At 35.8% G+C, this 23,154-nt stretch overlaps 1 protein-coding gene across 3 annotated transcripts; it reads left to right on the forward strand.

The window, feature by feature from the left end:
* Positions 1-640: 640 nt before the first annotated feature.
* Positions 641-11,006, forward strand: LOC127617042 (pituitary homeobox 2-like). 3 transcript variants are annotated; one of them, XM_052088914.1, is made up of 4 exons: positions 641-664; positions 4,593-4,661; positions 9,164-9,363; positions 10,131-11,006. In XM_052088914.1, the coding sequence occupies exons 2-4, from the start codon at positions 4,616-4,618 to the stop codon at positions 10,683-10,685; spliced, it is 801 nt and encodes a 266-aa protein (XP_051944874.1). In that variant the 5' UTR covers positions 641-664; positions 4,593-4,615; the 3' UTR covers positions 10,686-11,006. The 3 variants fall into 3 exon arrangements, with proteins under 3 accessions (XP_051944874.1, XP_051944873.1, XP_051944872.1); XM_052088913.1 differs by lacking the exon at positions 641-664 and adding an exon at positions 2,190-2,546; XM_052088912.1 differs by lacking the exons at positions 641-664; positions 4,593-4,661 and adding an exon at positions 7,811-8,360.
* Positions 11,007-23,154: the final 12,148 nt, after the last annotated feature.

The following is a 23,154-nucleotide window of genomic DNA, read 5'->3' on the forward strand; positions in this document are numbered from 1 at the left end:
CCAAGCAAATACCAAGCATGTCAGAGGTTCTAAACTGTGATGGAAATAGATCTTTCACACCTTCTGTCCATTTCCAATATTAGTCAAATCGTGGCATTGCACTGAGGAATATGATGTAAAGCAAGAACTGTTTTACTGGGTCATGAGAAACATTCTGTCAGCTGTTGCAAATCGTACCTAAATTAAACGACCAATGATGTAAGCTTTCAGTTACTAAAGAAACTGCATTACACAACTCAACCACTCAAGAGCCAATAATCAGTCATGCTGCACCTAAGTAAATGTTGAAAACAGATATATCTTTACTTAATTTTTTACTTTAAGTTAATCCATAAACATTTATATAAATGTATGCACATTGCACACCACATCAATGTCAAACATCTTGCAGTGGAGAGGTTTATGTATATGTGGCATGAAGTCTTTGAACATAGTTTTGCTCGGGTCACTTTATCCTGCACATCAGAACCTTGTCAGATATTCTTTCAATTGTGCTTCTACGACGCCAAAGATGACAACAGCGAATCGATAACGAGCCAGAAATGAGAACAAGCCGCCGATCTGCCCCCGAGGCATGAAGATCTTCGAGCGACCCCTTTTTCTGAACTTTGGGCATTCCTTTGCAGCGTGAGAAAACGATGGCTCCGGCTGCTGCCAGATCAAGGTAAAACAGTTGCAAGACGCATCCATCACACACAGAACCGGTGATCTGATACCAGACAGTAGAGATGGAAATGATGTGCAGAGTAAAGCAGATTTACGGTGCTGCTGCGCGTTCTACCGCTGGATATAGGGTGAGGGTTAGGGACGAGAGAACACACTGATCTGGCAAATCATTGTCGTTATTAAAAACGATTCCGAAAAATACAACTCTTACAAGAGGCTGAAAAAATGCTGTCGACTAAGGCAAGAGGTTGGTTTGATTTTGCACGCATCTAAACTGTATTATACGAGGTTGGCTATTTGCAGTAGATAATACCAGCTGTCAGCAAGCAGAATTAGAGATAAACTTGCATGTCATTTTTAGACTCGCAGGCCTAAAGCTGTGAGTGGGGTATTCCAACATAAGACGCACGAGTTCCTCTGAGTCTACACACAGGCTTGGGAATTCCCTCATGGCCAAGCGCATTAATTACTCGCTTAATGGGTGTATGACCCAAAATGTAAAAAACGGATTAGGCGCGTGAAACCTTCATCCGGTCTGTGCTCGCGTGAGGTGCGGATGGAGATCGCACGCGGATCTTTAAAGATCATTTGCATCAAAGCCAGCTGTTCACTTCATACTGCAGGTCTTACCAACACCGTGAAAACACACACATAGACACAAACATACACTTAAACAGAAACGTTATTTTAAATAAAAGCAGAGTTGGCCGTATAAATTAAATAAATCTAAATCAACATTAGTCTACTAGGCTATAGGCCTACACGATTTATGGGTAGATTGGTCATTAGATTGGCCTTCGCACGCGAAGTCTAGACTGTCTAGCTATGGTTTATAGCTAACTTCTGTATTTGTATTTCAGTGCTGTCTTATTTATAAACACATAACTAATTCATTTTTGTTCAAGTTTTCATTTGACTATGTATAGCCTGTGGAACGGGAGCCTATTGAATTATTATTATTATTATTATTATTATTATTATTATTATTATTATATAGTATTATTATTATTATTATTATTAGCCTATTATTATTATTATTTTATGTATTTATTTATTTATTTATTTAACACCAATACAGCATTAATTGTCCAATACACAAAATTAAAAAAAAAAAAAAAAATGAAATAAAATGAAAGCTCTCGTTTTCTGAATTTTTCTTAAAGGTCATTCTAAGCTTATTTCACCTTTACATTTAATTTCAGTTCGTATTAATGCTACAGCATAAATATAAAGAAAAAAATCGTGGTCTAATTACAGTGACCACTATGAAATAAATTGACAGATAGTTAATAAGAAATAAAATCTTGATTCGATTCGTGAGTTTTACCGTTCTTTGGGTTGAATTTGTTCGCGTTATAATTTATATGTGGAATGTCTGTACTCAGAAAACATACGTCTCACATCACTAACTTCACCCCTTTCATATACTCTACGTGTCGGTTATGCATACAAACACACCCACTGTGGCACGCATGCACACGCACGCGCTTATACACACAAACTCACTCACGCCCACGCGCTGACAGTCAAAGCTCGTGAGAGGGGCAAATGCACCACTCTCTGCGTCTTTGTAAGGAAAAAAGTTGCAGTCGTGGAGGCTTGGCAGAGAATATGAGCAACTAAAGCAATTTATTAGTTGGTAGAGCGTGACATTCTAGGCTGAAGGTAATATATGCACGTTTTCGTGTTATTTGCAAGAACGCAGAGATCTCAGAGGAGGAAGAGGTTATGTTCGTTTTTGACGCGGTAGCAACAGTTTGTGCACCCGGACATCATCAAGAGTAGAGATAAGCTTGTTCAGAGGTGTGGAATTTATCTTTTTTTCTTAAAAGAAAATCAAGACTGGCACGCCCGCTAAACGCCGCTTTCAACAACCACTGGTAAGTGCATGACACCCTATCTTGAATGTGAGATTATGCAAGTGTAGGAATTCGTTCCACCTCTGGGTCGCAAGCCATGGGTGAACTTCAGATTTAGTGTTGCTGGATGGTGAGGCCTGATAAGTGATGTTTTGGCAGGTTACACCTTGACGGTCCTGTTGATAATGATATATCTTTAACACTGTGCGGTAAATGATGCAAATTCAATGTAATAGTTTGAGCGTGTTATTAACATGAATAAAAATTAGATTATGAGCAGAAATGTAGGCCTATGTTACAAAATCTGCAACCAAAACTTGGAAAACAGCCTGTAAGGCTGGTGTTTTTAAATGCACAACATTATTCTTGAATTTATGTTGACACTTGCAATAAAACAATTAAAACAATTAATTATTAAGAACTGAAATGAAATGTAATTCTGTACTAATTATGCAAAATATTAAATGATAAAATACAAAGTTATATGAAAGTACTAATTTAACCAGTTTTGAATAAAATAATCGCTTGTTCTAAATGGCATATGGCGTAGCCTAGTCTTTCTATTAATTAATACAACAAGTAGTTATATTAAAACACCCACTCAAAAGCAACACTAAAGTAATTGCATTTTGGTTGTATTTCCAATATTAGCCTTTGAAAATATTACATATCACCATCAGAAACAATGGAGCATATGCTAATTTGTTCCAATGAACCACTGAAACAAAAATTTGCAAACAATAATAATAATAATAGTAATTTAGGATTTAAAAACAATAACAATAATAACAATTATTATTATTATATTATTATTATTATCATCATCATTATTATTGGATCCGTTGTTTTTATAATATACAAATGTGAGGGCCTGGCGAGTGTCGAGCGTTGCTCTATCAATAAATATAGATTTATAATGATATATATATATATATATATATATATATATATATATATATATATATATATATATATATATATATATATATATATATATATATCTAAGAGCCACACTTCTCATGTCTCGTTATAGAATAGCTATTTCTCTATAGTTTAGGCTATTTAGCTACTTGAACTTGCATTGAGGCAGCATTAATCTAACTATTAAATTCACAAAATATTTTTACGTTTTGCTCTTTGAAAACTACCTTATATATATATATATATATATATATATATATATATATATATATATATATATATATATATATATCATCGACATAGAAGTGTTTTTTATATTTATATTAACGAAATAAATCAAAACGAGGCGCAACTCTTAATAACACTCAGAAAACTAGAACGGGAAGACAGGAGAAACCAATAGCCAACTGTAATTTTATAATTTATAAGCTACTTAAATGGTAAATGATTTGCATACTTTTATAACTTCTTAAAGTAGTATTCTGATTAATGCTTTTTCTCCTTCAAGTCCTGCAAATTCTGGGCGCAAATGTAATTTCCACTATTTCGGGCCTTTGACTAAAGGCACAGATGCGAAGCAGGTGATATAGAAGGGGAGGGATATAGCAAAGCGTTGCATTCGGAGAGAGAAAATTGAGAGGGAAAACGGTTAACAGCAGGATTGCATGCAAATTTCAGTCAGAAATTATCATAAACAAACAGCTGAAGCCTGGGCTAATAAAGGCCCATCTGTGTTACTTCATACCGGGTTAGTATAGAGCTGCGATAATGAATTGTGTAATATCCAACCGACAGACATCTCAATCAGACACTAATCCCCTGATTTTACCGCGGAATCACTCAACTTCTAGCGCTCAAATTGTTCTCTCTTCCTCTCAGTGACACACACACACACACAGCACTGTCTCCTCTTTGTGCGTTGTTTTCGTGTGTTTGGAGACACGGGTCTTAATTAGGAGGGATTCGAGCAAGCGCTAAGGGATTTCAATACAAACTAGGAATGTGCACATCCCATTACAGGCAGGAAATATCCAATAATATCATTACTGAGAGGCCCATCCGGCCAGTCATTATGATTGCCTTTATAAAGTGATGGACATACGTGAAATTTACATAATTTTTTTTTATTTCTCTCTTTTTTCACAGGGGCTCAACATACAATCTGTTAAATGGACTCCCACTGCCGAAAACTTGCATCAACTTGTGCCCAATTAGGTAAGAAGATATTGGTGAATGACAAGGCCCCCTGCTTGTTAAGTCTAAAGAGAAGTTCTGGGATTATTAATGTTTTTAGTTGGTTTAATCAACCTCGAAGCTATTTTCAGTGAATATTGCCTGGCCTGTATAAAATAGGGTCATTTTTTTCGTCCGTTTCATCAGGTCCCATATAGGCTACTCAGTGATAGCAAGTAGGCCTCTTTTACAGTATAAGTAAAGCGTGAGCATGCCTATGGTGTTTGACGTATGACTGGTTACGGGGAAAGCGGAACCGTTAGACGTTTGTAGTCAAAGATGGACATCTGCTGGTGGGACAGAATCATACATGGATAAGGGAGCGTCTCTCTGCTACCTCAGCTCCTCACAGGGACTTTGAGGTTTTATCATATACGTTTTCTTAGTCTGTGATCAATCAAACCGTGGGAACAGGAGTATGATCTCTAATATATCATGAATTTGTTCAAACATGATCAGATTCTTTAAAGTGCTTGTCGGTGGGGGTGGCATGTTTATATAGGCCTAGTTATCAGAGGCGTCCTAAATGAAATCATGCCATTCAGTATGATGTTCCCAGTAGGTTGAAATTAAGTGATTAAGTGAAAGTACAACTCAATCAGAGTCGTGCACAGACAATATTAAAAACTAAATTTAGATTAAAAGAAAACCCCCTGTAGGCTATACCAGCAGGCTGATACTTAATGCGTGGCCTGTCTCCTTAGCATCTGGCATCTTCATTAGGCCAGTTAGTGCAAACAGAGGACAAACCAAAACACTTGTAGTGAAGTCAAATAGCATTATATATGAGAGATTAATTCATCATTTGATAAAATTTAGTATTTGGTGACTTTAGTATTTCCAATGGCAGCCTATACTTGAATTGAACTGGTGCATCATTATAGCAGAGGCGAAAGTGAGCATAAAAATGCAAACATCAAAGTAGGCTACGAGTGAAGACACTCGAGTGACTTGATTACCGACAATCTCGTCTCCTGAACGGTAATACTGTATATGCAGCGGTTGTTAGATAGACTCAGGGGGGAACGTAAATGTGTAATATAAGCCTCCTCGTGAGGAGGAATATACTAATGGAAGAATATGCCCTCTTAATCTTATCGAAAAGGATTTGTCGTCTCCCTTATAGTGACTGAATTGGTAATTAATGGCTCTGTGGCGCACCGTGGCCAGTAATCCACAGCAGGCAGTGAGAACGCTCTGAAGCATTTTGAGGGTCCAGAATAAATACAGAGCAATAATCTAGTCCACAACTACGCATGTTTAACAACAATTGAGCTCGGTCACTTTTACGACCAATGAGATTTCGATGCGCACATTTAATATTTAAGTACTTCAGACCTTTTCTCATTCATAGTATTATTATGTTTATTACTATTATTATTTTGGATATGAATTTGATATTAATTATTATTATTTTTAGTATTGACTAGTTATTGTATTAATGTTTGTGTTTTTAGGTATGATAAAAACCGATCTGTAATTAAGAGCGACTTATTCGTGGTTACTGAAAATCAGGTATTATCTCAACGCGGAATCCATGTCACCAAATAAAATTAAAGCAAGCAAATAAATGAATGAATAAACTTAATGGCAAGTGATACAGATCGAAACCCGATCTATAATAATAATAATAGCCTACATTTCATTTGAGGTCATACTCGTACAAAATAAGACATGTTTAAACAATGCTGGTCGGTTCCAGGATCATATATGAGGCACATATTACCCAGTACAACGCGTTAGTATAATCGAAGAGATGGAGCTATCTGTCGGGTCACTTTCAAAAGCAATCGAGTGAAATGACCTTACTGCGTCTTTGATATTTGGTTCAGGGTTGTTAATTCTGACCTGTAATTGCGTTAAAGGTAATTTTGCATGACTCAATTAGGACCACACTGGTGTAATCACAAGAAAATCTGAGTTGCTGGCGTGAACCTTCGAAATTTTCTTTTTTCTTTTCAAAGAAAGAGGCCACTTTCAATAGTTATTTTAATCACAAAAACATATATTTAATAACTTTTTAATAGCATGTTGAAATGATCGCACGATCTATATCGCAATCAGCCGTTTCTATTTCTAACTGATATCATTACCAATTAATTTATCTGCTATTTATAGAATTCTAAAAGAAAAACTAAACAAAAACTGAAGCATACTTTAATCGATATATTCCCCTATGATATAGCTAGTAAATCAATTTTCAACTATCTTAAAACAAAACGCTGATGGAAAATGTTTTCTATAAACTTATGAACTTTTTCTTCCTACTTTTCTTCTTTTTTTTATAAAGTACTGGAATTTTCTCCACTGTTATGTGCTATAATGCTTTTCCCCGACGGCCTGAACATCCAATTGATTGAAGAGGCCTGAAGTAATTAAATATGCCCGTCTAAAATTCTTAATCAAATAATCATCTAATCAGATTAAATGTAATCAAAAGCAGATTTGATGTTTGCTCCCGCGATAAAAATGCTGGGCCCGAGGCGCGGAGATTTCTCTTGCCAAAGTGCTTTCAGTCCATAAAGTAGTACTTGAAAAGATAACGAATGAAAGCAACTATAAAATATTTAGAAATATTTTCAACAACAGCTATATATATAATGAATAATCTACTGGCTTTCTGATATCTAAAAAGACTGACTTTGGTGATAACTAACAAATATGTAAATATTTGATACCCAAATCCTGTAGGCTAATTTAAGTGTCAAAATGTGAAAACGTCATTATGAGTTGGCTACTGTGTTTCCTAACTGACACATTTTACATTGACAGAAATGTCTGCTTGAGTAAAGACGTTGATAAAACGCAGTGTTCTGATCATGCCTGCTTACAAAAGTTTGATTGGTGTTTACAGCGCCAGGTGTATTTTAGGAATCCTGTTCTTTAACCCATTTTGCCTTCTCAGAGGCCAAATAATTGACTTGTAGATGCGCCAAGCATCTCTCTTTACATGCCTTTATAAAAAAGCACCTTAGACTTTCTTATTTCTATTGCCCGTCTGTTGGCCATAAAAACTGTTATGCATTGAGCATGCAATGTTCCGTCAGATTGTGGGCGGGCTCTGTGTGACGTCAGGACGCATAGAGCAGCTCGGTTGGACGAATGGAGGGACAGCTGAAATGAAGAGAGAGCGCTGTGGTGTGCAGGAGAGTGTGTGTATGCAAGTGGATATAATATCACATACCTGTCCCTGTCACTCTGGTTCTCATTGCCGCTCTCGGAATTAAACAGATATGTATTTGTCCTCAGCCGAATCTAAAACAAAACTCGAACTTTCTTCAGCGCCGTGTCTATTTTAAAACCAAGTCGTTTAAGGACTGTCGTTTTAAGTGATTTCACTGAGAAAGGAGCACAGTTCCAGTGATCCCGACAACGCTTGCCGACACTTCACTACACTGGACACATTTCTTTATTTTTTTCCCACCCGTCATAATTTCTGTTTCTAATTTTGTGACCTTCGCTGAGGAAGCCATAGCAGTTTGCGAACCCTACATAATTCGCTTTCGTTATCCATGACCTCTATGAAGGATCCGTTGAGTTTGGACCACCATCACCACATTACCAGGAATAAACACACGCCGCTCGCGACGGGCTCTATGCAACCGCTTCAGCGCTCTGTGGACTCTAAACACAGGCTGGAGGTACACACCGTCTCAGACACCTCCAGTCCAGAGTCAGTAGGTAAGCCCTGGTCCTCTGAAGATAAGTTTAACTGAAAGGTTGCAGTTTTGGTGTCAGCTATCATTTCGTCTACCGCCTTCTAAAAAGCCTTCAAAATGTTTAAATGTAAAAGCAGGGTTGCAGAGGTTTCAAATAAATTATGACATCGACCTGGCAGTCGATTGTTTCATGGGGCTATTGAAGTACATAAGCCATGCCGTTTGGCAGTGCTTTATTTACTTAGGCCTAAATTGTCTGAAAATGTGGGCTTCTCACAAATGTTTGCATTTAGTGATAATAGCGTTTTGTTAAGAACAATACACACATTTCCTAACTTTCAAGTTCCTGTCCTTCTTATGATAAAACAAATCGCGTTTAATTGATTGATTGATTGCTTTATTATTATCCCCTTAGGGAAATTTTTGTTGCTTGTGTTTCAACAATATACATATAACAAATATGCAGATTTATATAAAAACAAATGTTTAATTAATAAGCATAATTTTCAAAATCTTAATATAAATAATGTTTTATTTCAATCGAGCACGTGGATTCTACATTCAATGTTGTTTTGCCGGGAAATGCTGTTTAGACATTGACAGCAGTTCAGGATTTGTTGTTGTTAATTACCACTAATTACTGTATCCGAGCCCTATCAGTTGTAACCATGCTACAATGATTTCAAACATACAATCGATTAAACAAAGGCTATTGTTTCTTTTTTTACTCAAACAGACCCATTCAGTGTATCAAAACTTAAACCTGAGGCTAAAACATCTTTCTAGTCACGTCTTGTTAAAATATGATTTAACTTTCCATTGCAGAGAAAGAGAAAGAACAGAGTAAAAACGAAGATTCGTCTGATGACCCGTCAAAAAAGAAGAGGCAGAGGCGGCAACGGACGCATTTTACTAGCCAACAGCTCCAAGAACTGGAGGCCACTTTTCAGCGCAACCGCTACCCGGACATGTCCACTAGAGAGGAGATCGCCGTTTGGACAAATTTAACGGAGGCCAGAGTCAGGGTAAGTTTGATGAACGAAATTACTTTGAAATAATATGTGCTTTAAATATTCAACTTGTATTTCTTATTTAGAAAAAAAGAGGTGAAATTCATGCAGACTTTATAAAGTTCTGCAAGTGAATATTCCTGTTTATACCTATTTAAATGTTATAACTGGCTTACTTAAAATGTAAAATATACAGTGATGTCTGACATCATCATACATTTTTAAATTATATGTTCTAATATTAAATAACATTATGAATTAGATCATTAATATATTAGTGAATATATTCGATTTTGTTATAATATAGACTATAAGATTAAGTTGTGTAATTAGTATACATGCTCAAATCAACACAAGTGACGCACTGGGCTAACAGGCTTTTAATGGAGTCATGCAGTCGCTGTTAAAGAGGTGTCAAGCTTGTGTTTTGTGATTGTGTTGTATCCTTAAGGTTAATGTGTCTCCGCCTGTTTAGGGTGAATAAACACTTGGAAAGTCGGGCGGCCTAATGACCGCTGTAAGACTGGATGTGTATTGGGATTCCTGGGGAATCAGACAAGATTGTGACTGATAAAAAGCGGATACGATTTGACTCTCACACCACCAGCCATTTAATTTTAATTCAATTGAATTCAAACAAACCCACCGGTAGCGAACACCCGTTGTTGATATAGCCTAGTTCTTAAAACTTATAATAATCAATACTTGGCATTTCTCATATATTTGTAAACGACCATTAGATATATATATAGGCCTACAATTATTATTTACATTTGTTTCAGGTGTGGTTCAAAAACCGACGGGCAAAATGGAGAAAAAGGGAGAGGAATCAACAGGCCGAGCTGTGTAAAAATGGTTTTGGCCCGCAATTTAATGGACTTATGCAGCCCTACGATGACATGTATCCCAGCTATACGTACAATAACTGGGCAGCAAAGGGGCTCACGTCGGCCTCTCTGTCTACCAAAAGCTTCCCCTTTTTCAATTCAATGAACGTCAATCCGCTGTCCTCTCAGACCATGTTTTCTCCACCTAACTCCATCTCTTCAATGAGCATGTCCTCCAGTATGGTTCCGTCTGCTGTCACCGGATCAAGCTTAAACAGCCTCAATAACTTGAACAACCTCAGCAACCCCTCGCTAAATTCTGGAGTTCCCACGCCGGCGTGTCCTTACGCCCCACCGACACCTCCGTATGTTTACCGGGACACTTGTAACTCCAGTCTTGCCAGTCTGAGACTGAAAGCCAAGCAGCACTCGAGTTTTGGATACGCGAGTGTGCAGAACCCGGCCTCCAATCTCAGCGCGTGTCAGTACGCAGTGGATAGACCGGTGTAAGAGACGATTGTAGAATTTACAATCCCGAATCCCAGGAACGAGAGACTACACTTTTTGTTTAAAGGGCACTAGAAAAATAAACCACTGAAAAACGCATCAAATCATGTGATGGAATGTCAAGCGGAAACGGAAGCAATTATGCCAGTTCTTATGAGAATTATAAGAATTGTGCTGTAGCCTATACACCAGAATATTTAACAACAAAAAAAGCTCATTTATGTTGACGTTTCAATTTTTGGACATTTGTTGACTTAACAGTTATACATCTCTCTCTCTCTCTCTCTCTCTCTCTCTCTCTCTCTCTCTCTCTCTCTCTCTCTCAAAATCATCTCCAACTTGTTGAGACGAAAGCTCCAAATCTTGAACATTGTCAAGAATTCAGTTTAACAGCATGTGGAAAAACGTACCGGAACCATTGCTTGCGAACAAGGGAATGTACATACTAAACGAGATGTCCCGAGTCGTGTGTATTATTATAAATGTATTATTAAATGTATGTGTGAATATAGAACTACAATAGGCAATGGGTACTAATACGCAAATGTTTCTGCGAAATGAATTTGGTTTTTGCTCTGTGTATACTATTTGGTACGGATCTTTTTGTTTCGTTTTTCAACATCCCAAAAATAAACTATTGTGTTTTATTTAATGGAAGTAAATATATTGTTCTAAAACATTTCAAAACGTTTTCTTGAGAATTATTGCATTATCATTACTGCTTCCCCTCTGATATGAAGCGTTTGTGCTAAAAGCGAATGGCACAGGTTGTTGGCTTGTGGGTTTCAGCATTTCTGTAGTTTATAAGGGGGAGGGCACGTATCCAATACACATGAGCAGTCCGATGAGGAGGGCGAGATGTCCCGATCAGATTAGGAGTTGAATATACAAGACTGACTGAAGCTGGGCCCTTCAGTGATCACTGAGGCTTGAAATAACATTGCAAAAAAAGATCGGTGGGGGGTGTACTCATACTTCATATGAATTATGGATTAGCCCTACTTCTAATACCATGATGCCGTGCATTGTGCAAACAATATTGTGTGTGGGGTGGGGGGTTGTATTTATGTATGTATTTGTATTTATTTTTTAAATCAACATGTCTTTATTCTTTTACTCTATAATATTTACCCCGCCACTAGCTCTCGACAGTCTTGAAAAGGCAGCCTGAATAGAGGGTATTCAAGATTTCAAGAGCACAAAGACAATCTCATTTATAGAAGAGCAATCAAAACAAAGACAGGTATGCAACAGAGACAGAAGTGTGTGTGAGTGTGCATCTATCCATGACAGTCATGTTACAGCGGGAAGAGAAAAGAATGAGTGAGAATTTACTTTGGGTAATGTCAAACTGCAAAGGCGGGAACGATGCGTGCAGTTTAGTGTGAACACTGAATGCACTTACATGTACTAGACAGATAGAACAAATGTACAGGAAATTATCTCATTTAAAGCTGATTCAACACACCAATGCAAATGTTGGGTCAAAATGATGATACATTTCAGGCGTCTGCATTAAAACAAATTTGTCTAAAACCAACAGACCATAAATCACCCTTTTTTCAGGTAAACTCATGAGTCCTTCAGTGAAGAGCTCTCAATATAACCAGGCCTAAATTATTCATTCCCAACAACATCACGGTCTGCGGTCCCAATACACATCTCAATAAACACTGCGAGCGGGGGGCCCACGGGGAGCAATCCTAAACAGCTAGAGGAACTCTTCAGTCGGCCAAAGTGCTTCTCCTTCTATTCTCTACAAGACTGCTTAAAGGTAAGTCATTTAAATGGGCATTATCTGCAGAAAAGTAAAAACATGCCCTTGCATGACTGAGAGATGTGCCAAAGTTTGCATTCATTTGTATCTCAAGTTTTCTTTAGCTCTGCTCGCACCTTTGTCTTCTAGCTTATTTTGCGTGTGCACAATAATACCTACCGCAATCCTTTGTCTTTGTGCACCATAAAACGTTCAAATATTCGTTGACGCGAAGCGTTTCTTCTTTTCTTTTGGCTAGAATTGAATTCACACAAAAAAGCCTATAAGAGAGCAGCTATAGCACCACAACATATTAGGTTACTTGTTCAAATTCAATTCTTCGTCAACAGTATGGCATTTCGCTATCATTATGCATGCTTTTACAGCGAAATACCATTTAAGAGAACTGAGGTGGTTTACAATTATGTGATTATGTTTTATTGGTTAGTCCAGAGTAATCACTACAACCCTCAATCAGTGTTGGGTGTAATGCATTAGTAAGTAATTAATTACTGTAATTAAATTGCTTTTTAATTAAAAAAAAATAGTAGGGTAAAAAGTAAGGAATTACTTTTATTTTTCAGTAATTTAATTAGTTACTTCTGATGAAATTGTGTTAAATACTGTATAGACTATAAAACAATGGTATATAAAACAATAGTAAATTTAAAATAGAAATGTAACATCTAATGTTAAAATGTATGTTTTCTCATTTAATGCTGCCCCATTAAATTATTTGGCTAGTTCATGAATAATTTATTTGATGTTAAAGAACAGTTTCTTGTCTATCCTTGTATTTTTCATCTGGTTGAGGTGGATACGGGTTTTAGAAAGTAATTAGTAATAAGTAATGTAATTGTAATTACTTAATTAAGTAATGTAATTACTTATTAGACAGAGTAATTAACAGTAATCTAATTGCATTGTAGAACATGTAATTAGTAGTTAGTAATTAATTACATTTTTAGAGTAACTTACCCAACACTGCTCTTAATGTGTTTGTCTATTGGGCTATCTGTTATAGGGTGTTATAACAACTACAGGTGGCGTAAACACTACTGGAAAATGAATGTCACAAAGTTAAGCCCCCCCAAAAGCTGCCAATGCTGAAACATTCAGAGTCAAAACAGATTTAAATCAGAGGTTGCATTAAACTAATTCTCTGTCACTTGCCTTTTTTAAAAACAATGACAGATAATTCCAAATAACTACTGTCCGTCATTTTAGAAGATAACAAAGATCTATTAATCTATTAAAAACATTTCAACCAAGTCTTTGTATTATTAATCATCTTAACAAGGTAGATATCTCGTGTGGTGCTGTGAGTGTATGTGAATGCGGAGTGCGTGAGAAGTGGCACTTTTTAATGCAGAAATAAAGCATCAAATCTGAAGTTTTGGATAAATGGAACCTATTATGATCATACCTCCTCTTTTCACAGATGTTTCCTCTTTTTTTTTAGATCTTTTAAAATCGACCAGATCCATTGGATTTCTAGATTCCCTAAATGTCTGCGATTTGACTGTTTTCATATTGAACCGCTCAACAAAAAAACGTGATTAAATCTAGTGCATCATATCCTTGAATACTCTCTCTCCTCTCTCTCTCTCTCTCTCTCTCTCACACACACACACACACACACACACACACACACACTCACTCACACACACACACACACACACACACACACACACACACACACACACACACACACACACATACACACACACACTCACAGGGCGCGTGTGTGTCCAGTAACTTTACCATGTGCATGTGTGTGATTGTGTACTTATATAGCCCTATTCAGGGTTTGCTGTCTAAACCGAATGTCCACACGCAGATTTTAGTGTGAAAGGGATTTACGTTAAGTAAACACAGACTGTTCACTTGTTTTTGACTGTTGTTAGTGATATTTCGGTGCTTGGTAATGGGAATAAGCTGAAGCGGAAGTCTGTCGCATATGCATTGGAAGAACACGCTAAGCATAATGGGTAATTATCGCTGCCTGATGATTTGTTTATGTTACTTCAGCGGCTGGGTTTAACTGGACCTAGCCTACTGTAAATGCTCTCTCGTCATTTGTGTTGGTGTTGCGACCTTCACAAAAACGTACCACCAGTTAAGCCATTACAAAATCAATCGTGTTTTCAGTCAGTCCGTTTTCATTTCAAGTTTGCAAATTGCAATCCTTTGTTTGGGAGACCATGACTAACAATTTGCAGTAGACATATTTCATTTTAAGAAAATACCTAGCCAACAAATAACACCATTCCAAATTAAATTTAAACTTAATTAAATCCAATGTGTTTTGCAAATCGGCAAGGTGTAACAATTCTGAAAATCTCAACTCACAGTTAATCTGACAGCTAAATCAATATATATCAGCTAATGTTAATGTGCCATAAGTGTGAATGATTAATACGTTCATGATACCTTGGCTACATTAATGATCCAATATAGTCCTATTGGATGGACTTTCATAACCTTTTATTGGACAGAGGCACAATTTAATGTGTACATCATTGCCAAATACCTACACAATTTGTCAAAGTAAATTGCCCTGTTAATTTGATTACTAGAACATGCACCCCTTAAATTAGCGTTTGTTGCTTCAGTAGGCTATATACTGATAAACTGGACAGCATTGTTGATAACACTCAATCGCAGCAATATAGCACAGGCCGTCCAATCAGATGGAAGAGATTTTGCTGACTGAGTTCTAAATGAAAAATAACACGGTTTTACCTGCAATCCGGAATGTTATTTTGTCTGTGTAGTCTCATGTGGTTCTGTGTTTGTCCAATGTTGTTTTATGTAGCACATGGTCCTGGAGGAACGTTGTCTCGTTTGGCTGTACTGTACTAACTGTATATGGTTTAACGACAATAAAAACCACTTGACTTGAACTAATTCGGCATATTGTGCCATATTCAGCTTTTACGGGCCAATTAATAGAATATTGACTAGTACTAATTTACTAATAGTTCTAAAGTACACTGTTAATATTCTGTAATTTTAATGTTAAAAGACTAAAAATGTTACAGAAAAAAACGTTAATTGATTAATGAGTATTAACTGTAAAATATACAGTAGCCTACATTTTGTTAATATATTTTAAAATACAACATGTTGTAAAAAGTAATTTTTATGTTTTAAAAATTATAAAATTTTTAGATGTAAAAGTATGATTTTCCTGAATAATTAATGGTAAAAATGTACATTAAGTTTAACAAGAGAGCACATGTACTTTTGCAGTAAATTATTGTTAAATTTACAGTAAAAAAAAACAATAACTGAGTGTTCCCACAATTCCCTGCATGACCCATCATATTTCTTCATATATGGGAATAGTAATGTTTCTTCTTATGTTTAATATCAGTTACGTACATCGGGGTGTTCTGTTTTATATTTGATGTAATTTAGTTAATGTTTATTACATTATTTTAATTTGACGTGTTACCCTGCTGGTGTTTGTGTGAGTGACACTGTCTCTACATGTTTATTGGTTATTGCGCCAGGAAGAGCCACTATTGGTGAATTTCATGTCATCATGTGCACTTTTGTCATTTTTATGGTGATTAACAATAGCCTACCTTATAAAGAAAAAAAGTAGACTTTTACAGTTTCATGCCTTTTATTTACTGTAAATTTAACAGATTTTATTTTTGTTTTTTTACAGGGCCAGCATAGTCATGAACATTATAACAGTTTAAACTTACATTTTACAGGTTGTTTTTTAAAGTTGTTTACATTTTTACTGTATTTTTTACATAATTATTCTGGCAACCACAGCTGGCACTTTTTATTTTATTTTTTACAGTGTAGTACTGCAGTGGATCACTGAAGAAGCGCATAAACTGCTGATTAAGATAATACAAATAAAAAATAAAAATAAAAAAAGAGTTAGCTTTCTTTATTTAATTCAATATTCCTTCTGGTACCTACAACAAATCGGATAAATGGCAAGGACATGTTATCCTGCATAATGCTACAATTAATAAACAGCCAGATGAAAATTATTTTAGGATTGTGTGCCTTGCTGAAAGAGTTTTAATTGCATTTCTGTTTCCTATTAACAGTTTTACAATGCTAATGCAATTGGAGAACTAGGCACAGGTCAGCAGGTTTCTTCATAAAAGTAGTAGTCAGGCACTGTTGCACTAAAAATGACCATAGATCATTCCAGTCACTTGTGTATGTGCAGACACACTAACTGTAGGAGGTTTTCTAAAGAATAAGCAAACATGCAGGGTGAGCCTGAATGATAGAATATGTATTTGAGGATTATGGGTGTGGAGGCGTGTATGGAAAACCTCACATGTATCACTGCCTGGAGTTAAGATCAGACAATTCTGTGGGAAAAAAGTTAACTTGTTTCTATGCTTTACATACTGTATCTATGTGTCTGTACCTGCACCTGTAGACATGCTTCTTCTGTCTTACGTTCCAGTGCTTTGTGTGCATGGATCTGTTCTTTTTGTTTTTTTTTTAAATGTGCTGGCATATTGCTACCATGTATGTATCTACCCTATCTTCTGACGTGCTTGTGTTTAGTGAGTCAAAGTGTGTGTATAGGATGTGCCAGAGCTTGTGTGTATCTGTATATATCCTATCCCTTGACATGCTTGAGTGTTCTTTTTTGTGTATTCGGGTGTGTGTGTGCCTGACATGGCCCTGCCTTTGATGAGCTGAGCGTTAGGCCAGGATGGCTCCTCTGGCCGCAGGCATGTGCTAGTGTGCGCATGTGAACGAACAGAGATGGGGTAAACTTCCATGACTCAGACATTTCCTGCTCAATCAACTTATATTAAAAGAAACATCTTAATTGATTTAACTTTAAAACTGATGAGGAATTACAAACAGTGAGCACATCTGCACGATGGAATCCGTAATGTGCACAAATGTGCGTGCATGGAATTAATAAAAATGGTATAAATGAAAAGTCCTTACTACAATCTTTTTTTTATATATAACACTGCAATAGGCAGCTTGAGATAAAGGGTTGATGATGTAAAATGATTGAAAGAGGATTTACATTTTTGGATACAGAGAGGCAAACTGTGCTACTAAATACTATTGTAAGAAACGCAACATTAATAGTGCTTAAAGCAGCATTCAAATTTTTTTTGGTGAAACAGAAGTAAACTATGGCAGGTTAAACATAAATAGAGGTGAACAGAAGACATGAGAAAAAAATCTGCTATTATGTTAACACAACTCCCCCCCCCCCCAACAATTATAAAAAGTAATAAATGTACGTTCATTAATAAATGCAACATATAAAAAAAGGTTTGTAAGATTTCTCAAATATATGATTTCACCTGTTATTTGAGGTTTGCCTGTTTTGTTTGCTTGACTTAAAGCTATAATAACTGCTTGAAAACTTCTATTTAGAGAATCGATATTATTCTCAAAAATATTTATCCCAAATATGTTGTTGTAGATACAAAGTTATTGCTGTTTAGAAAATTAATTCTTACCAACATGATTTACAGTACATCTACTGCAGGAACATCCCCTTTAGCACAACCCCTAAGATCAAATGACATGCAAAAGCACAGGAAAAGGGTCCATTCTAATGTCACAGTTCCTTCATTGACAACGCTTGAGATAAATCAGAGGTTATTTAGCAGAGATGGGCCACTTCTATTATAATGAATGAGAGAAATTGAACTCAATTTCTTAACCAAGTAACTCTGAGCACCCAATGGTCAACAGATGTAGAAAGGAAGTCCTGCCTTAGAGGTAAAAGAGCCAATCACCTTTTAGAAACAGACATCACCTGTCAATCAACTCTAGAGCATGAGCATTAGCTATACAAGCCAGGAAAATTTCGTTTTTTAGCGTAATATGAGGCAAAAAGTCACAATTTATGATACCAGTGTTATCAGGTTTTATTGCTGATTTGAAATAAGTTCTTTGATCATAATCTTGACCAACTGCTTTTGAGATTTCTGTCTTTCTCCATTCAAGTAGACAGGACCTGCACTGGCATGACTGGAAATAGCCTCTCGAGAGCATTCCAAAGATGGCCGACAGTGGACAGACTTGCAAGAAAGTCTTTGGATAAACACACTATAGGTCCAAGTTTGTGCTGAATGAAACATTTGTGAATCTTTAATATAACTCAAAGAAAAGTTACACATGAGGGGGAAAAAATGCTATGAAAAAAATGCTTAGGATTAAAATATACTGTTCTAAATAAATACCTTTTGAAAGCAACTCACTATTTATGAAGAACACCCTAATAAACACAGGCCCAAAATATACACTTTTCTCTATTGCTCTGTAAATCTTGCATTTGCTATGCAAATTTTTGAACAGCACACCAAAACATTTGTTTTGCAATTGTTGTATATGAGTTGCAACTGGTCTTGAATTGTCGATTAGTGTCTGCAGTGCCTGAAGAATGAAGGGAGAGGCATGGAGACAATGAAAGAAAGCATTGTGAGTCTCACTGTGAACAGTAACAAGAAACTGCAGCTCTCTCAACTTCATCACCTTTCAAAAATATGAAGCCATCAATCACTTAAGCCTTTATACATCAAATGTGAAAAGGTCAAAAGCATTAAGCTTCAAGCAAGAGAAGTACATCAGCACTTAACAACAAATCTGACAAGGTGGTAAAAAATACCAACTGACTCAGGAAATATTACAAATGTCAGTTATTATAAACAAATCATTCTCATAGACTATGAACAAAATTGCAAAATGCAATTGTTCCACCAAAAAGGTGGAAATTTACGTTAATGTATGCACAGCCTGCATTTGATATTTTAATCTTTCATAAGGGGAGACATGTTTGAACCCGCAGGCGGCCTAATGAAGCAGTGAAAGCAATCTGCAGTGATTCTTTTTCAAACATCCTCCTTACTATGTTTCACAGTTTGCGCACCAAAATCCTGTTAATCTCAGTGGACAGATGACGTGACGTAATCAACATTAACAGCTCAGCTCAGGAAGAAGTGGAAGACACACACAAGGCCAAGAGGTGAAGAGTGAGGCAGACTGTTTTTTCTCTGGCGGTCAGCTCTGCCTCTTTTCCTGTCTCTGTGATGGCTTGGCTGTGTAGCTTGTCAATTGACTTTCCAACTTTCTACTGCAGCAGGAGCTGTTTTACCTGTGAGGTTGCTTTGAACTGCTGTGGTTTATATTCTGTTATAGCTCTAAGTTAGAAATTATGCTATCAGTGCTTGTCTGATGTCATAATAGGATGCAAATGTATGTCTGTCTGCAGACTGAGGCTTCCTTCACATACACTATGTTGGATGAAGTGGTTTAACTACACTCATGACTAGTCTGAGTCCAGATTCTTGCCCCCTCTTATGTAATATCTATTCAGAAATCACTTTGATCACCTGTACCCATCAATCAAAGGTTTTAAATGACTTTTCAGAACAATGTGTCCTTTTTAACAGTTTGGCCTTATAGGTTTATTGAACTTGCTTTATTTAATGCAACCATAATACATCCACAACCCCACCTCACACACCAGAGCGAAACCTAAATGCATGAAGCGCACGTTTAAATTGTTATATTCCTTAATATCCAACAGAGGGCGGTAAAAAACAATCAAATTAATTGTGGAGATTCATTATTGGCCGATTTAACCATTGTATGACCCACAAATGTATCTATATTTGATACACTGAATGACATTTCTAAAAATGAACTAATGTTCTTTAAAATTATAATACTGCTCTCTCCACATTGACAAGTGCTGGCTCCTCCTCAAGATGTGTTTACAATTTGTTCTGCTAGTCACAAAAATAAGATACTTACTGATGGTAAACATGAGGTGATCAATACAGAAATGGGCCAACATGTTAATAAATTGTAATGTAAAAATTTAGTAACCTAACCAATGGTAACATGCCTATTAACTGGACATTCACTTTTGCATCTCAACATCAGTACCAGGGTAATTAGTAATAGAAAATGTATTATTTATAGTTTTTTTTTATTTAAGTAGGAACAATATTTGTTTTTAATGTATTATTTATTTAGTTTTTCCATGAATGCTCTGAAAAATTAAACATGAAACTGTTGTTTCAGTAAGTGACCACTAGATGGCGCAACGGAATTAAAGAGGAATAAGAAAGTAAAAAGATTTACGCAATTCAATTTCATAAAATAATTCCATCAAATAAAATTTAGTAATCTTAAATTAAATATTAAAAACAATGCCTATATATTAAGTTTTAATTTAATTGTAAACATTACAGTTTTTTTCCAAGTTCCAATTAAAATGATGTACACTGCTCAATGATATTACATGGTAGAAATTAAGCCCACTGCTACAGATCAATAAATGACTTAAAATAATAACAATATCCCTGAATCACTATAATAGAATAATTTGATGACTAAATAATGTGCAGTGTTCATGCACTGTTAAAATGGGAAAACATAAATTAAATAAATTTTACTACAAATATTTGTCCATTATTATTTAATTACTGAACCAAAGTGAAAAAGGCATTTGTTAAGCATTATATATTTTTAGAGTAGAAACTTAAACTTAATTTGAACCCTAGAATGGCCAATCGTATACAGAATTTGTGAAATCAACCTATTACTATTATGACTTAAACAAGGCACTTATCCATGTTGCATCATCTCTGAAATTATCCTACTGTTATTCAATATCTTAGACATTATTTTAAATTTGTATCTGTACATTTGTCTGTAAAAACGCTACAGTAAAAAAAACTTAATTTAAGGGGTAGTTACCATAAAATATACAGTAAATGTTTTTAATATATTTTCTAAAATATAAATAGATTTTTTATATAAAAAGTATGATTTTCTGTATAATCCACATTAAAAAAAATACATTATGTTTAACAAGAGATTACATGTACTTTTTACAGTAAATTATTGTTAAAATTACAGTAAAAAACAACAATCGGGTATTCCCAGAATTCCCAGGGTGACCCAGTTCATTCATTATATTTTCAATCAGGAAGACTTGCAGACTTGAGTGAAATTTAATATGACATTTATTTTTTGAATATAAAACAGAAATGTAATGTCTCTCGTTAGCGTAGGCCCCATCTGGCGGTCTGAAGAAGTTGTACTCCGAACGTCATATCCTGCCGGAGATAGGAGGCAGGGGTGAGGAGCCTACCCCCGTGCAGGACGGGACTCGACTTGTGGTGGGGTGGTGGAGGTTGCTGTATTAGCACCCTGAAACAGCAATGTAATATTGTGAGCAGACTTATAAAGCAATGGCTTACATGTGATTGGCTGGGTATTACCTAGCTAATGGTGTGATGATGTACAGCTGCTAGTCTTCCTGCGAGAACTACACTGTGCTTACATTCATGGGAATAGTTATGATTCTTCTTATTTTTAATATCAGTTAAATACATTGGGGTGTTTTATATTTGATGTAGTTTAGTTAATGTTTATTACATTATTTTAATGTTTCCCTGCTAGTGTTTAGTGTTTAGTGGCACTGTCTCAACATGTTTATTGGTCAATGCTCCTGGAAGAGCCACTATTGATGGACTTCAAGTCATCATGTGCTCTTTTGTAATTACTACAGTGATTAACAATACATTATAAAGTGAAAAGCAGTTATATAAGGTTAATATATCAAGTTTATTATTTAATAATATAAACAACAATACTGCACCGTAAAATATACAGGCATCAAAATGACATCCTGTAAAGCCTGAAACATGGTTACTGTATTTTTTAACCCCTTTACAGAGTAATTAGACAAAGTGTAACAAAACGTTGGCTTAATATCAAACGTGTTGTTATATTAAAGAGTTGCAGGATATAATATGTTTAATTTGAGGATGATAAATCAGGATTTGCTCTTTATGGTTCATAAAATGACACTTTATGAACCATCAAGTGTCTGCATTTTTTTCTTCACTTATTAGTGAGCTAAGTGTTATTGCTTTAGCTATATCAAAAATAAAAATTGAAGATTCTGCCTTTTCCACAATGAGCTTTGCACAATAACAACATACTGTAAAATGTAATTAATTAAATAACTAATAGCACTTCTTTGCCCACATTTAAATAAATTCAGGGAGGCACAATTCCTTGTTCACGTTATTAATGCCATTCTTTTTTTTTCAAGCACATTGGATAAGCCAGAACTGTGTTATAAAATCATTTTGGCTAATTAGACAACACCCATAATTATGCATTATCCTCAATAAACAATATAAACAAAAAAAAGCACTCATGTCAAGAATAAGGGTATAATACCATCACTTTCTGACAGACACATTGTAATCACAAGATAAATCGGACGTATTTTTATGGCATCTACTAAAAATAAAAAACAGCTTATGTATTCAATTATTTTTGTTTATTTGGCCTTTATAGAATTTGAGCTGAAATATACCTGTAATAGACTTCCTCTCTGCATCGTGACTTACATTCTCTATATTTGGCTTAACCACACCCTCAGACTGTCCTACAAGAATCAACCCTACGTGAAGCATTTCAGCTCACAAAGTATTTGACACACATGCAGTCTCTCTCAAAGTCTGTTTACTATAGTTGTTTTCTGAACTGGTTTCTTCACTTGTACAGAGTGCATGCTGTGCCTAGTGAATTGTTGCCCCTTGAATCAATTGTGGTCCCTTGAATCAATACAACTACTGTCTCCATAAGCTCATATCTGCTGGAGTTCCTTAGAGAGGCCCTGATGAAGTTAATGAGGTCTGGTAAGTGCCACTGACTCAGAGA

The sequence above is a fragment of the Xyrauchen texanus genome, chromosome 23, assembly GCF_025860055.1.
Source record: "Xyrauchen texanus isolate HMW12.3.18 chromosome 23, RBS_HiC_50CHRs, whole genome shotgun sequence".
In the NCBI taxonomy this organism is placed as follows: Eukaryota; Metazoa; Chordata; class Actinopteri; order Cypriniformes; family Catostomidae; genus Xyrauchen; species Xyrauchen texanus.

Coding starts and splice junctions, on each gene's coding strand:
- LOC127617042 (XM_052088912.1), top strand. CDS start 8,192: ATGACCTCTATGAAGGATCCGTTGAGTTTGGACCACCATCACCACATT. Junction 8,361..9,163: donor CTCCAGTCCAGAGTCAGTAG/GTAAGCCCTGGT, acceptor TTTCCATTGCAG/AGAAAGAGAAAGAACAGAGT. Junction 9,364..10,130: donor TAACGGAGGCCAGAGTCAGG/GTAAGTTTGATG, acceptor CATTTGTTTCAG/GTGTGGTTCAAAAACCGACG.